Source organism: Neoarius graeffei, chromosome 2 (genome assembly GCF_027579695.1).
Source record: "Neoarius graeffei isolate fNeoGra1 chromosome 2, fNeoGra1.pri, whole genome shotgun sequence".
In the NCBI taxonomy this organism is placed as follows: Eukaryota; Metazoa; Chordata; class Actinopteri; order Siluriformes; family Ariidae; genus Neoarius; species Neoarius graeffei.
In genome coordinates this window covers 71,150,224-71,167,407 of record NC_083570.1, presented here as the reverse complement: position 1 = coordinate 71,167,407, position 17,184 = coordinate 71,150,224, and the positions used below count along the sequence as shown (strand labels likewise).

General features: G+C 41.7%; 1 protein-coding gene across 2 annotated transcripts in view; it reads right to left on the bottom strand.

The window, feature by feature from the left end:
* Positions 1–16,773, bottom strand: part of ice2 (interactor of little elongator complex ELL subunit 2) — a 50,929-nt gene extending 34,156 nt beyond the window's left edge. The window contains exons 1-10 of one of the 2 annotated variants that reach the window (XM_060914868.1): positions 16,625–16,773; positions 16,342–16,443; positions 11,841–12,144; positions 11,607–11,726; positions 11,335–11,469; positions 10,801–10,917; positions 7,959–8,115; positions 3,305–3,489; positions 2,305–3,190; positions 1,628–1,794 (exon numbers count right to left, since the gene is read on the bottom strand). In XM_060914868.1, coding sequence (XP_060770851.1) covers positions 1,628–1,794; positions 2,305–3,190; positions 3,305–3,489; positions 7,959–8,115; positions 10,801–10,917; positions 11,335–11,469; positions 11,607–11,726; positions 11,841–12,144; positions 16,342–16,443; positions 16,625–16,638 — 2,187 coding nt within the window. In that variant the 5' untranslated portion in view covers positions 16,639–16,773. The remainder of the gene's footprint in view (positions 1–1,627; positions 1,795–2,304; positions 3,191–3,304; positions 3,490–7,958; positions 8,116–10,800; positions 10,918–11,334; positions 11,470–11,606; positions 11,727–11,840; positions 12,145–16,341; positions 16,444–16,624) is intronic. The other variant, XM_060914869.1, reaches the window with a different exon arrangement.
* Between the last annotated feature and the right edge of the window lie 411 nt (positions 16,774–17,184).

Sequence of the window (17,184 nt, the reverse complement as noted above, 5' to 3'; positions counted from 1 at the left end):
TTGCTGCATCTGGGCCAGGACGGCTTGCCATCATTGATGGAGCAATGAACTCTGAATTATACCAGCGAATTCTAAAGGAAAATGCCAGGATATCTGTCCATGAACTGAATCTCAAGAGAAGGTGGGTCATGCAGCAAGACAACGACCCTAAGCACACAAGTCGTTCCACCAAAGAATGGTTAAAGAAGAATAAAGTTAATGTTTTGGAATGGCCAAGTCAAAGTCCTGACCTTAATCCAATTGAAATGTTGTGGAAGGACCTGAAGCGAGCAGTTCATGTGAGGAAACCCTGCAACATCCCAGAGTTGAAGCTGTTCTGTACGGAGGAATGGGCTAAAATTCCTCCAAGCCGGTGTGCAGGACTGATCAACAGTTACTGGAAATGTTTAGTTGCAGTTATTGCTGCACAAGGGGGTCACACCAGATACTGAAAGCAAAGGTTCGCATACTTTTGCCACTCACAGATCTGTAATATTGGATCATTTTCCTCAATAAATAAATGACCAAGTATAATATTTTTGTCTCATTTGTTTAACTGGATTCTCTTTATCTACTTTTAGGACTTGTGTGAAAATCTGATGTTTTAGGTCATATTTATGCAGAAATATAGAAAATTCTAAAGGGTTCACAAACTTTCAAGCACCACTGTATGGAATTCTGTGGCAAACAAACAAAATGTGTAAATTTTATTTTTTCCATATTTTAAATTCTTCAAAAGTAGCCAGCATTTACCTTGATGACGCTTTACACACTATTGGCATTATCTTAAACAGCTTCATGAGGGAGTCACCTGGAATGCTTTTCAATTAACAGGTGTCTCGTCAAAAAATTAATTAGTGCAATTTCTTGCCTTCTTAATGTGTTTGGATCAAACAGTAAACAATAATACAGTAAATAGCCCTATTCCAGCAGCACGGTGGTGTAGTGGTTAGCGCTGTCGCCTCACAGCAAGAAGGTCCGGGTTCGAGCCCCGTGGCCGGCGAGGGCCTTTCTGTGCGGAGTTTGCATGTTCTCCCCGTGTCCGCGTGGGTTTCCTCCGGGTGCTCCGGTTTCCCCCACAGTCCAAAGACATGCAGGTTAGGTTAACTGGTGACTCTAAATTGACCGTAGGTGTGAATGTGAGTGTGAATGGTTGTCTGTGTCTATGTGTCAGCCCTGTGATGACCTGGCGACTTGTCCAGGGTGTACCCCGCCTTTCGCCCGTAGTCAGCTGGGATAGGCTCCAGCTTGCCTGCGACCCTGTAGAACAGGATAAAGCAGCTAGAGATAATGAGATGAGATGAGCCCTATTCCACAACTGTAGTAATCCATATTATGTCAAGAACCGCTCAACTAAATGAAGAGAAACAACATCCATCATTACTTGAAGACATTAAGTGTCTTCATTAATAAAAATGAAGAAAAACCATTGAATTGGAAGGTGTGTCCTAACTTTTGACTGGTACTATACATCTATTTCAACCCTGCCAGATGTTGTACACTCCCTTTTTCAAATCAGCTCGGACTAAGCTGGTCACCACAAAACTTTATATTCTCGCTTTTGCTTCTCTCTAAATAGCTAGTTTTGGATTGTTTCAGGATATACCCACAAATTTTATTTTTAGCTTCTGAGATTTTCACCACTCACCCTGAATGTTTCTTGGTCATGTCTGGGATGAGCAATGGACACAGTGCTGCGCACCATCAGCAGCACATCGAGCAAGCTGTACAGTTTATATAGTACACTGCCCTCCTCGGGAGCTTCATAATCCTCCTCATCCTCAGCACTCACCAGCAGCTCCTCTTTCAGCAGCCCTGACACACACACACACAGAGAGTTTTGTGATTGTATTATAAGTGTGCTTCTATTTTTACATTTCCATCCGTAGTAAAACAAGGCATATTTGATCCCTTAATAAATATAGTTTGGTTGAAGATACCAACTTCATATTTTGTGCATATGCTAATTAAGACCTGCGCTTTCCATTGGCATAATTCTTTATGGTAGATTGTGTTATACATGAGTAATAAGCGTTTGGAATATGGGCGCAAAATTCATGCATCTAACCTATACAGCTCGAAAGTAATGGCTTATGGAGCTTCAGTTTTTTTTCTACAGCACTCATTTTTACAGTAAAATTCGAGCCACGCTCCTTTATTCATGCCCCTACATATCAAACCAAAAAAGATGTAAGGCTTAAGTTTTACACACCGTTTATTAGGACTGACATTAATCTATGGAAGTATGAAGCGAATCTGACACGGTCAGCCAAGAGGACTTCAGTGATATCACCTGGATTTACCCAGAAAGAAATGAAAACTTACTTTTTCTTTGTGCCGTGGGCTGAGAGACGGCAGGAGCAGCAGCTTCATTCTGCAGCCCTTCTCTGTATTCCATGTCCAGGTACGAGGACACGCTACGTTTGACCAGAGACACCGGGTGGTTGTTGGGTTTTGGTTCTGCTGGTCGACAGTCTGTTGCTGGTGCTTTTGCAACTTCTTGGCTTTTAGCTGATGTGGATTTCAGCATGGCGTTTTGCATTCGCAAAATATGCCCTAATTGGTCGCAATCTGCTGAGACTCTGGGTCTTTTGACTCCTTTCCTAGCTCCTTTAGCAGGGCTGCTGGGACTCATGAGCACCTTCAGATCGCTCACAGAGGATGTGTTGGGGTCAGTGATGTTCTCCGGAACTGCTGGGGTCACCTGGTTCTTCTTATTTGCGACGCCGCTCAGTGGGGAGCCGGAGTCATCAATAATGAGGCATTCCTCATCAGAATCAATGTTTCCAGAGGAATGCCTTATTCGCTTGGCTGGTGTACGCTCTGCGGTCTCTTCTACAGTAGAACTCAAAAGCTCCTCTTCAGATACAGAATTCAAAGTAGTCTCAGCACTCTTGTCCACTGAGCTGTCCTCTACACTCGCCCTGGTGGCTGCTTCTTCATTTGCTGGCATAGGAAGTGCTGATATAATGTCTTTCATTGGTGAAGCTTCTTCGGTTAACATGTGCGATGTTTTGTCTTTATCTAAATCTACTTTAGGTTTGGATAATCCTTGTGTTTCACTTTTAGAGGGTGCTTGATTTTTCAAATCATTGTTCTTTATTTTCTTTTTCGGTTGACAAGACTCCCCAAATGACTCCAAGTCGGTTAAATCTACTTCAAAATCTATACCAGTGCTGTCAAATGAAACGACTGGTCTACTGCTCGTTTCCTAAAGAACATAAAACAAGGAAAAAAAAATGCATCAAAATAGTAGATCATGCTTATTGGTTTTTAAAACAATGACCACGGATTGAAACGGGCTGACGTTTTCCTAAACGCTTACTTCTGTGGCAAAGTCGGTTCTATTGCCGTAGTCCTCCGACATGAGGAAAAACACAGGATTCGAGCCCGTCTTCTTATATGCCAGTTTTACACTCTCCTCATGAAAGAGGTGATTTCTCTCTCTCCAGGTCATCTCGGTCTTCAGCAGAGGAGGGTCGATGTACACTGTTTTACTCTGAGTGCTACCTGGACAGCAAACATCTTACACGTCAGGTACATTTTAGGTCCAGTCAGGGCTTATGTTCAAACATTAATTTCAAGATTCAAGATTAACTTTATTGTCTCACAAAGTGAGAAATTTGTTCTGGGCCATTCGCCCGTGCTGCAGCCACAACACAGAACATACAATACAACACAATAACAAACATACAATAGATATGCGCATCCATATCATACAAGGTGCCTAAAAGTGCAAAAAACATTGTGAATTAAAAAAAAAAAAAAAAATACTAAAAATAAATAACACCTAATAGGTGTAATCTCATCTCATCTCATTATCTCTAGCCGCTTTATCCTGTTCTACAGGGTCGCAGGCAAGCTGGAGCCTATCCCAGCTGACTACGGGCGAAAGGCGGGGTACACCCTGGACAAGTCGCCAGGTCATCACAGGGCTGACACATAGACACAGACAACCATTCACACTCACATTCACACCTACGGTCAATTTAGAGCCACCAGTTAACCTAACCTGCATGTCTTTGGACTGTGGGGGAAACCGGAGCACCCGGAGGAAACCCACGCGGACACGGGGAGAACATGCAAACTCCACACAGAAAGGCCCTCGCCGGCCACAGGGCTCGAACCCAGGACCTTCTTGCTGTGAGGTGACAGCACTAACCACTACACCACCGTGCCGCCCTGCTAAAATTCTAATAAGTAAAAATACTAACCTGTGCAAAACAAACAACCACAAGTCATCTGTGCTCTGGTCTTATCTGACCTTGTTTACCAGCTTAATTGACACAGGAACAAAAGAGTTTTTAAATCTGTTCAGTCTGCAGTGAGGAACTCTAAACCTTCTACCAGATGGTAGCAGCTCATACTCGCCATGCATGATGTGTGATGGATTGCAGATAACCTTATTTGCTTGTTGCAGAGTGGCCTGTTCATAAATACTCTGAATAGAGAAGTGCTCTTTAACGCCAATAACTTTTCCAGCAGCATGAATTAGCCGAAGCAGTTTGTTCTTTAGCTGCACAGAGAGGTTACCAAACCAAGCTGAGATACTATACATGATCAGACTTTCTAAGACTGCCTTATAAAAAAAAAAAAAAAAAAACATAAATCTTTGATCAACACCATGAATTCTCAGACAACGAAGAAAATGCAACAGTTGCTGTAGTCTGCAACAGAGGCTGTCGACATGTGTGCTCCAGGTGAGTGCGTTGTCAATAAAGACACCCAGATATTTGTATGACTGCACCTGGGCAATGGCTTGATTGTGGATGACCACAGGCCTGTGGTCACCCACTCCTCGAGGGTCGAACACCATTTCTTCCGTCTTATTCACATTCAGAATGATGTGGTTATCGTCACACCACTCAACAAACCTCTGAATTTCCAAAAAGTAGTCAGATACATCATGATTCTTTTTCAACAGTGATAAAATTGCAGTGTCGCCTGAGAACTTAATGATGCGATTGTTTGTATAAAAACTTCTACACGCATCTGTGTACAGAGTGAACAGAACCGGTGAACTCACGCATCCCTGTGGTGCACCTGTGCTTAGAGTTTTAGTTTCAGATAAAGTTCCATTAACACTGACTGCGATTTGTTAAAAACGAAAAGTACCATTTAATAATAAAAAGGATGAACATCAAAATCATTTAATCTGCTAATTAAAAGATGTGGCTGCAACGTATTAAAAGCTGAACTAAAATCAACCAATAAAAGACATGCAAATGAGCTAGAATCCTCCAAGTGCTTATTGATAAGGTGGGTCACAGCTAAAATGGCTAAAATTTACTGAACAGTGTCCTATGTCATTCTCAGCTTAGCCAAGCTCTAGTACAGGGGTATTCAATTAAAAGTCACTGAGGTCCAGTTATTAAATTTTGTCCAAGTAGAAGGTCCGAACCGAAGTCCAACTTGTGTCTTATAGCCTTCCCCTATGTCCACATTTTCATATGGTTTCAACAATATTTATTGTTAATTTCCAATGCAGGAAATGAACTGAGTGCACAACTATCTCTTTTACCATAAATAAAAGTAGTCCCAGGAAATAAATTCAAGGCCTTTATTTCAGATTAAAGAAAACAGAAACCTCAGAATAAAATAAATAAAAAAGTGCAAACAGAGTGGAATAACTCCTTTTTCTCTTAAAGCGGTCCCAACCTGCAAGAATTGAAGGCCTACACTTCAAGTAAAAAAAAGTCAACTCAGAAAACATTAACTAAAAAGTGCAAACAGAGCATTGACTTCACATTTTCTCTTCTTTGTTCTTAAAATAAGGAGGTCCCAGCCTAAAAAAATGAGGGCCTACTTTTCAAGAAAAAAAAAAGTCCACATCTTCAGAAAACAAGTGGCTTTTTGGGGGGGGAAATGCAAACAGAACATTTTTCTTTGAACTTTTCTCTTTTAATTCTTCTTATTTTACTTTTCTTAATGAGAAAAACGGGCATGTGGCTGACCTGCCAGTAATTTAAATCTTGGCTGGAATGGAGTTAGTGCCATTCTCATGCAGATATGTAGGTGTTCATTGTTGAGCCTAGAACGGTACTTGGTTTTGACATAGTGGAAAAAGCTGGCTCACAGCTGTAAGTCGATCCAAACATAGGCCCTGTCCACACGGCAACGGATTCAGGTGAATCTGATAAAATTGTTTATCATTTCGGCCTGGCGTCCACACGGCACCGGCGTTTTGGGTACCCCAAAACGCAATCTTTTGAGAACGGGTTCCAGAGTGGAAAGATCTGGCAACGGCGCCGTTGCGAAGTCGTCTGGATGAGTAGAACGGATTTGTTTACGATGACGTCACAACCACACGTGCTTCACGCCAGGTAGAAGTGTAACGAACTCGATGCGAGTTGTCAACAAATCCTATAACTTGGTTCATGAAACGCGCTTACAAAATATTTTCACTGTGAATATTTATTGTGTAATGGTGCAAAGTGAGAGAGAGAGAATAGCCCTTAGGGCAGAGTCAATCCCGCCAGCAAAAATAGGGAAAAAAAAAAAAAGGAGCGATCTCACCTCTTCAGATGTTGGTTTAAGTCCTACAATACATTCCTCAAAAAGGGCATAGAAGAACAAATTAATCCATCAACGTGTAGCATTCAATTTATTCCGGACCATTAAAGACGCCGCCTTCCGCGTAGAATCATACGTCATCCTCGCCGCCATATTGGATGGGTCAAAGCGGAGAATAAAGATGCCTCATTCATGTGCTGCGTTTAACTGTACCAACAGGTTTGCTGTCCAAACGAGATCACATGGGATTACCTTTCACAGGTGAGACTGGAAAAATACTTTTCATTGTATTTGGTCATTATAACGTAATTTTACGAATAGATTTTTCTGACTTTGTGGCTAATATGAAGTCTCACGCATAATAGTTTATGCGCATGCGTCCTTACTACTTCTATTATTCTGGTGTCTCCGATGGGACCGTCTTACAGCGCACCTAGAGGTGTGGCATGTGTATTGCATCATTTTCAGCAAGCGTTGCCATATGTACCTGATATTTTACTGATCCGTTGCCCATGTGGACGCGATTTTTTTTTAAAATCTTGTTGCCGTTGTCGTGTGGATGTAGCCATAGTCAAGGTGTGCAGTGCTACCAAGGAACACGCTCTCAGAAACAGTCTGTAACCAGAAAGTAGCAGGGTCAGTTGTCTCAAAATGCTCTCTAAATGCAGCATTTCCTTGCAGATCAATGAGCAGATCAATGTCTCAGCAACGGCATTTAAGCACTCCTTCACAACTGTCCCATCACTAAATGTTTTTTTATGTTGCCCCAAAATCCACGCTACTTTTAAGGAACCTTCATTTGCACGTTGCTGGGCTGTAAATGTATGTGTGATGAGTCGGGTAGACCCGTCATACTGTGCTTGCAGTTGGGTTATTTTGCATGCCCTCAGCTCGGACTTCAGGGGATAACTTTGCTCAAAAGAGCTGTGCTTCGTTTCGTAGTGGCGCTTCACGTTGCCGCTTTTAATTAATGCCACATTTTCGGAGCATATGAGGCACACTGGTTTTGAACTGCTCGCCGGAAGAATGAACATATTTCTCCGTCCATTCATCTTCAAAACAACGATTTTCCTTGTCTACTTTCCGCCCCCTTTTGGAGCAAGCCATGTTGTCTCTTAACTTAACTCTCTTCCTCTCTGCTTGTTGCTGTGCTGTAGTGTGCTGGGTAAACTAACGATTTTATTGGCTCAACTGAGTGAAGCTGTCGTATTAACTGGAGTAGCAGTGCCTGCTGTCAATAGCCACGACCATCCAAAATAATGCTCCATGAAAATTACTTAATCTCGTGAATTTACCATTGGTCACGGGTCCGGACAGAACCATCACTGGGTCCGGCTCCGGACCGAGGTCCGCCATTTGGTGATGCCTGCTCTAGTATAACCTTCCTCATCTGATTGTCACATACAGCCTGAATGACAAGTGATTCTGAATCTGCATCAGATAAAGGATGATGAGCAACTTCTTACCTTTTGCAGGGTTTACTTTCACCCAGACTGGGAGTTCCCATGCCTCAGTAAACCCAATACTGTTGCTCAGCAGCTGGAGGAAGGCCTCTTTCGCTAGACACACATGTGGTTCATATGTAGCACTGAGCTTCTCTGCATTTGTGTCACTACTGATAGGCTGCAAAATAAAAACAGAGTTAAAACGACTGTGAAAGAACTATAACCACAATGATCAAGCAGCTTAATCCAACGCAGATTTAACAGCACCCTCTAGTGGCTCTTTCACCAAACTCAGCCGAGTCCATCCACTGACTGCAGGTTTTAATTCTCTTTTTAATTAATATAGCAATCCAAATGTACCATTTATTCAGCTAATGAAGCTTAGATTCATATAAAATATTGGCAGTGTCAACAAAACCCATGGAAATAATACCCATAGCCAATCCGCTTGTTAAAGGATGCTCTTGATGGCACGTGTGTTCACAGATAAGAGTAGGAACAAGATATGAAGGCAATGTGACAGAAGCTGAAATAATAAGTTTATGATTTTATTTACGCAGATCAAACACATTTAGCTTATCCTTGATATTCGGTCAAAATGACCTGAGCAAAAAAGTTCCAACACGGTTTAAAAACAAACAAACATTCTTAGACAAGAGTGCTCCGAGAGCACAATATCCCCCACTGGCAACTCTGCCATAACTCTGGTAAAATGCGACCGAATTGAATGAAATTGCAATATGCGCATTACCGACATATAACAAAGAATCCTGTCATGTTTCATGAAATTCCTCCAAAAATTGTGAGAGGAGTTGATTTCAGAAAGCGAGTACCCTTCCTGGGACGGACGGACAGACAGATGGACATCGTCACAATATAATCCCCCTTCAAGCCTTTTGGCCAGCGGGGGATAAAAATTGTGAGGGAAGTTGATTTCAGAAAGCAAGCACACCTTGATGAAATTGCCAAAGTACAAGTTTGTTAATAATCAAGGGCATAACTCTGGTAAAATTTGCCCAAATTAAACGAAATTTCAATATGCGTATAACTGTCATATAACAAAGCCTTTTGCCAAGTTTGGTGAAATTCCTCCTCAAATTGTGAGAGGAGTTGATTTCAGAAGAATGTACACCCTCATAAAATTGTCAGTTATTTAAATCAAGGGTCAAAACTCTGGTAAAATTTGCCTAAATTAAACGAAATTTCAATATGCATTTTACCGTCATATAACAAGGCCTTTTGCCTATGGAATCAATTTTGTGCCAAAATGTTCATACAATACTTTTGAAATATCAAACAAAAACAACAAATCAAAATACAAAAAAAAAAAAAAAGTAATTTACCTATTGCAGATTGCAATAGTTTGCTTGACGTAATTTATTTTGGTTGCGATTCCAGCTTTCTCGTTTGCGCTCCCTGACTTTTTGCTTGCAGTTTTGGCACAAACTTCACGTGTGGGTGGGCTATCCAGGAATGCATTCCCATTGGGTAACTTGTGTTTGACTGACAGCTCTGCTCAGCCATTCCCCGGAGGCTGCTGTGGCCATTCCCTACTCGGATTCTGGCGGACTGTTTGACGAGTGACCGATCCATTGACGGTAAACAAGGATCGAGTGGACTTCAGTGGCGACTATGATATTGAATTAATTCAACAAAGTGTAAATTCAATATCATAGTCGCCACTAAAGTCCACTCGATCCTTGTTTACCGTCAATGGATCGGTCACTCGTCAAACAGTCCGCCAGAATCCAAGTAGGGAATGGCTGAGCGTAGCTGTCAGTCAAACACAAGTTAGCCAATGGGAATGCATTCCTGGACAGCCCACCCACACGTGAAGTTTGTGCCAAAACTGCAAGCAAAAAGTCAGGGAGCGCAAATGAGAAAGCTGGAATCGCAACCAAAATAAATTACGTCAAGCAAAACTGAGAAAGCCACGGAACAAAAATAAAAGGTTTCTGAAGAGTAATAGACTGATATTTTGCACGATTACACGAATAATTTGTTTGCCAGTCTAAAAAAATTACCTTTTTTTTTTTTTTTGTATTTTGATTTGTCGTTTTTGTTTGATATTTCAAAAGTATTGTATGAACATTTTGGCACAAAATTGATTCCATATTTGCCAAGCTTCGAAAAATTCCTCCACAAATTGTGAGAGGAGTTGATTTCAGAAGAAAAGCACACCTTCATTAAATTGTCAAAGTACAAGGTTGTTGATCAAGGGCCACAACTCTGGTAAAATGCAACTGAATCGAACAAAATAACAATATGCGTACTAATGACATACCAAGGCCTTTTGCCACGTTTCCTGAAATTCCTCCACAAATTGTGAGAGGAGTTGATTTCAGAAGGAAAACACACTCTCATGAAATTGTTAAATTATACTTTTGTTAATCAAGAGCTGTAACTCTGGTAAAATGTGACAGAGTTTAATGAAATTGCAATATGCATATTACCGACATATAACAAAGAATCCTGCCAAGTTTCGTGAAATTCTTCCAAAAACTATGAGAGGAGTTGAGTTCAGAAGGTGAGCACTCTTCCCGGGAAGGACAGACATCACCACAACATAATCCCCCTTTGGGCCTTTCAGCCAGCGGGGGATTAAAAAAAAAAACCTGAATATAAAGATAAGCTAAAGCTTAATTCCATAAAACTCTATTATTTCTAATTATTATTAAAGTAACTGTTGCATCACTCTCAGGATCATGGCACAGCGTGAACAGAAACTCCGCCCAGACAGTGACCTGAACTGAACTCGGAACTGAAGAATGGCCCTGGGGCTGTGAAGCTGCAACGCTACCTTTATTCACAACTGTATTCAGTGCACTAATGGCTCATTTTTTATTAAAGCGTCATCACTTACTGTGTGGAAACGAGTGGCCTTTTTAACTGGAGGGCTCACAGCTGAAATGGACTCGTAATCCACTGCAAGTTGGGTGTTTTCTGGCAGCATTCGTTTTTCTACCATCTCTATGGAGCCCTAATGAGAAGGTGCAGGAGTGATCAAAACATGCCATCAAATTAGGGCGGGGCAATATAATATCATAGCAATACTGTGATCAATGATGTCACAATATGTATGGATATCTTAATATCTTTTTAGAATTAAATAAAATAAACGACAACAACAATAATAAACAAATGTATTGGAGTCACTTGATTGATGTTAGAATTTTATAAAATTGTCAACTATTAAAAATGTATAAATGTTTTCTTTTTCCCACAGAAAAATGACAAAAACATCAAACAGTTGTTTTTTTAAATGCAGTTTGCAAGCAAACCTACAGTATATTTCATGATACGTGCTTTTTTTTTTTAAAAATCATAAGATATTTCGGTCATATCGTCCACGCCTACATCAAATGATGTTATAATAAATTGTAAAAAAGTATCCTACCATCGCAAGCAGCTGTTTCTCAAAGTTGAGCGAAATGTCCGAGACAAATTTCCCGCCTGTTAAACTGGTGATTTCTTGAATACTGTACACTTGCGGGTAGTTCCTCATGTGGTCCAAGCAATGCTTAAAATACTCCTGTTAACCCAAAGTGAAAATCAAAGCATAAAAAGTCGGTTTTGTTTAAATGACCGTGAGCTGCAATGCAAAGACAAGGAGAAGAGACGCTGCTTAAGGGCATGCAGAATTTGCAACACTGAGGAATAGTGCTGTACCTCGGAATAGCGAGTAGCTCCCATGGGCATGAAGTTATAATCATCAGCGCACACTTTAGAGACATTTTGCAGGTACTTCATAAACTCTGCCACCTCAGTCTTCAGCTTCTCTCTTAATATCTGAAATTTAAAAAAAAAAATAATAATATATAAAGTTGAAAGAAAGTTTCTAGGTTTTTAAGCATTCTTCAAAGCAGTTCTGAAGCAGGATGATGATGATGGCACCGAGTTTACCTGTGGAGCGGTATCCTGCTTGTTATTCTTAATGGAGTAAATACACATCGCTCTTTCTTTGCGGATGAGAGACGAGAAACAGGGGTACGGCACTTTCGGTTCAGGGAAACAGTCCTGTTCCGTAGACTCAGAAACTGTATTCTTACACTCAGGAAGAGGTTCTTTGCCCTCTGAAGTTCCGTGGCTGTGTCTGGTGTTGGTCTGTGGCGTGGTTTTGTTACTGTTGGCACAATCGGTTTGTGAGGAGGAGTGAGCAGCTGGATTTATCTTAGTGTCTTCTTTCATGCCAGCTTTTTCATCAGGGCTTTAAAAGTAAAGCATTACATGATGAATGGCTTTATAAAAGTAGCATAAGCCTGAGTTAACAACAACAGAATCTTTAGTTACCCCAAAACTATACAATGAAAAATAAAAACACAGCAGAAAGAAAAGAAAGACAAAATACAAAGTTCATTTTATTTTTCCCCCCAACAACATGTCACAAAGTGTTTTATTCCTCTCATGCCACGGCAATTTGCAAATGATTATATTTTTTATGGGCGGTACGGTGGTGTAGTGGTTAGCATTGTCCCCTCACAACAAGAAGGTTCTGAGTTCGAGCCCATTGGCTGACTGGGGCCTTTCTATGTGGAGTTTGCATGTTCTCCCCGTGTCCGTGTGGGTTTCCTCCGGGTGCTCCGGTTTCCCCCACAGTCCAAAGACATGCAGGTTAGGTTAACTGGTGACTCTAAATTGCCCGTAGGTGTGAATGTGTGTGAGTGACTGGCCAAGTCAACCAAGCATGGATCACCTCAAGCCTGGATCGGGTTCGGCTGTGATGACGACGATATTTTTTGGCGATAAAGGATGACATCATACATTTTATCCATTTATAGTTACATTTAATGTTGTGGAACATCCACAAAACAAGTAATCACTTACTCACACCTATTACCACTTAATTATGTCAGTTATAAAGACCTGTTCCTACAATGGCCTTTCTGTTGTTCCTCTTCTTGAGATGATGTCGTCATATTAAAATCATCTGTTTTGTGGACAAGGAGGTATAAACATAAAAGGTTAACGCAGAGCCTTCCAGCTTTAGGTCTATAATACTGAAATGTCTATAATGTATGAATCAGAATGTAGAGGAAGGCACAAGACTAGAAGCCTGTGTAAACCGTTAAGAGTGGGGTTAACACGCTCATGGGAAATACCAGTGAACGTTAGGAATTTAGCAGCCAGACATGTTGCAGCCTATTCAGCTCCTCCAACAAAACACTACTGCCATAATTAGTCTTTCAGGTTTGACAAATGAGTGATGGTTTCTGCTACAGAATAGGGAAGAACCGGTCATAGACTGGCTTTGGGTGGTTTTCATGACACGTGAGGTCATGCTGATGTCATGACCAAAGAAAAAAAAACGACTCTGAAGTGATGCCAACTTGGGAAGGAAGTAAATAAAGCTATTCAGGGAAATTCAGAGAATGTACAGGGAACGATTATTGACCTGATTAAAGATAGCTGAGAGGATGGCACAGTAGTGCAGTGATTAGCACTGTCGCCTCACAACAAGAAGGTTCCGGGTTCAAACCTCATGGCTGACAGGGGCCTTTCTGTGTGGAGTCTGCATGTTCTTGTCATGTCTGCGTGGGTTTCCTCCAGGTGCTCCAGTTTCCCCCCCCACAGTCCAAACACATGCAGATTAGGTAAATGCCTTAGTGCCGGTCCCAAGCCCGGACAGACTGGGGAGGGTTGAGTCAGGAATCTGGTATCAAACCTATGCCAAATCAAATATGCAGAACAGATCCGCTATGGTGACCCTGAATGTACGGGACTGGCCAGAAGAAGAAGATTAAAAGATAGCTAGGGAACAAATCAGTTCAACCTCTGGATATTCTGTATTATTCAATGTCGTCAGCATTGCAGTGAAATGGCAACACTTTCTAAAGCAGTAGATTGTGAAGAGTTAATAGCTGAGGACCAACATGACAACGCTGAGGAACACCCACCAGGGTAAAGTGGAGATACAGTTGGGCAAAAAAGTACTTAGTCAGCCACCAATTGTGCAAGTTCTCCCACTTAAAAAGATGATAGAGGCCTGTAATTTTCATCATAGGTACACTTCAACTATGAGAGACAGAATGGGGGGAAAGAATCCAGGAAATCACATTGTAGAATTTTTAATGAATTAATTGGTAAATTCCTCTGTAAAATAAGTATTTGGTCACCTACAAACAAGCAAGATTTCTGGCTCTCACAGACCTGTAACTTCTTCTTTAAGAGGCCCCTCTGTCCTCCACTTGTTACCTGTATTAATGGCACCTGTTTGAATTCGTTATCAGTATAAGAGACACCTGTCCACAACCTCAAACAGTCACACTCCAAACTCCACTATGGCCAAGACCAAAGAGCTGTCAAAGGGCACCAGAAACAAAATTGCAGACCTGCACCAGGCTGGGAAGACTGAATCTGCAATAGGTAAGCAGCTTGGTGTGAAGAAATCAACTGTGGGAGCAATTATTAGAAAATGGAAGACATACAAGACCACTGATAATCTCCCTCGATCTGGGGCTCCACGCAAGATCTCACCCTGTGGGGTCAAAATGATCACAAGAACGGTGAGCAAAAATCCCAGAACCACACGGGGGGGACCTAGTGAATGACCTGCAGAGAGCTGGGACCAAAGTAACAAAGGCTACCATCAGTAACACACTACGCCGCCAGGGACTCAAATCCTGCAGTGCCAGACGTGTCCCCCTGCTTAAGCCAGTACATGTCCAGGCCCGTCTGAAGTTTGCTAGAGAGCATTTGGATGATCCAGAAGAGGACTGGGAGAATGCCGTATGGTCAGATGAAACCAAAATAGAACTTTTTGGTAAAAACTCAACTTGTCGTGTTTGGAGGAGAAAGAATGCTGAGTTGCATCCAAAGAACACCATACCTACTGTGAAGCATGGGGGTGGAAACATCATGCTTTGGGGCTGTTTTTCTGCAAAGTGACCAGGACGACTGATCCGTGTAAAGGAAAGAATGAATGGGGCCATGTATTGTGAGATTTTGAGTGAAAACCTTCCATCAGCAAGGGCATTGAAGATGAAACGTGGCTGGGTCTTTCAGCATGACAATGATCCCAAACACACCGCCCGGGCAACGAAGGAGTGGCTTCGTAAGAAGCATTTCAAGGTCCTGGAGTGGCCGAGCCAGTCTCCAGATCTCAACCCCATAGAAAATCTTTGGAGGGAGTTGAAAGTCCGCGTTGCCCAGCGACAGCCCCAAAACATCACTGCTCTAGAGGAGATCTGCATGGAGGAATGGGCCAAAATACCAGCAACAGTGTGTGAAAACCTTGTGAAGACTTACAGAAAACGTTTGACCTCTGTCATTGCCAACAAAGGGTATATAACAAAGTATTGAGATGAACTTTTGTTATTGACCAAATACTTATTTTCCACCATAATTTGCAAATAAATTCTTTAAAAATCAGACAGACAATGTGATTTTCTGGATTTTTTTTTTCTCATTTTGTCTCTCATAGTTGAGGTATACCTACAGTATGATGAAAATTACAGGCCTCTCTCATCTTTTTAAGTGGGAGAGCTTGCACAATTGGTGACTGACTAAATACTTTTTTGCCCCACTGTAAACCCAACCTGAACCTGCCAATAGATTCAAGGTGCTCTGTCACTAGAACCAGAGCATAAGTCCAGGGGTGTACACAAGACCAGCGCGTGTATAAGAACCTCCAGGAAAATTGGCATTTATCATACATGCATACACACATTGAGAATTTACTCGAAATTGTTGGACACTGCCAGAACTTTGTCAACTACAATCTTTGGTCACAAATGGCTGCTGGTGAACATGTCACAGATCGAAGCCTGCAGATCTCAGCTCACATCCAAAGGATTGTTTTATGACGTGTGATTTTAATTGTGCCAGAAATGTGACTGTGTAAAACTGGATTTGTTCTGTGAAAATGGGTCATTCTGAGTGACTCATCAAGCCATAAAGCATGCCTTCAGGACAGCCCTGATATTGTATGTCTTGGCAAACAGAAACTGTGGTGTAGTGGTTAGCGCTGTCGCCTCACAGCAAGAAGGTCTGGGTTCGAGCCCCGTGGCTGGCGAGGGCCTTTCTGTGCGGAGTTTGCATGTTCTCCCCGTGTCCGCGTGGGTTTCCTCCGGGTGCTCCGGTTTCCCCCACAGTCCAAAGACATGCAGGTTAGGTTAACTGGTGGCTCTAAATTGACCGTAGGTGTGAATGTGAGTGTGAATGGTTGTCTGTGTCTATGTGTCAGCCCTGTGATGACCTGGTGACTTGTCCAGGGTGTACCCCGCCTTTCGCCCGTAGTCAGCTGGGATAGGCTCCAGCTTGCCTGCGACCCTGTAGAACAGGATAAAGCGGCTACAGATAATGAGAAATGAGACAGTTATGAACAGTTGTTGTTGGGGTTTTTTCCCCACAGTATGAAACCTGCCAAGGATATATGAATTTCCTATAAACTACTGCAAAACTTTACCTTTGTAAAATGTCCCAGAGCTCTTTCATGGTTGGTGCCAGAGAGAATTTCTCAAAGACATCTTTGGAAAAGGGGCCCGGGTCTGTAACAGGAGCCTGATCCCTGTGCACAGAGCTGCGTTAATCAACAGCACAGTCTCACTCTCATACACAGTCTTTCAGTTTAAAGCGAACAAAACATCTTTAATGCCTTATATCTGTCTAACTACGCGTCCGCGTGACACTAACCTAACCTGCGACATAATAAATAATCAGTAGAGTGAATATTATCGCGTTTATCTTACCATTTCAGCTCCATGACCGTGGACAAAAAACACACTGCTGATATCGACTCAAAAACAGCTCGTTTTTTCCAGACCCGAGTGCACTATAGGGTATAAAATAACGGCTTCTACATCTCACATAGCCAAACATAAACTCCAGACCAGTACAAACAGCGCAACAGAGAAAAGTGACCGTGTAGGAACAATGAATGACGTTATAGTTCCGCTTTATCGGCTTTCACATTATATTCACATTTTATCATTCAGTTTACATGACTAACGTGCTCGAGTCAGGCCAAGTGAGTTTGGTGTTTAATAAAAACTCACTGTCTCTATTTGAATCCGCAAACGTATCAGTATTATTATATAATCATTAAATAAATGTCCAAAACGTTTCGACTCATCTTTTCATCTTCAGTCAGCACTTTATCCGGAACAGAGATGAAGAGACACACAGCTGATCCCAGGCTGTGGGATTTTTATTCCAGCATTATTGAATATTAAGTATTGATACTTGTGCTTAAGTAAATTTACAGCAGACTTTTTTTTTGAACAACTTTTTTCCTAATTGCACTTTAATT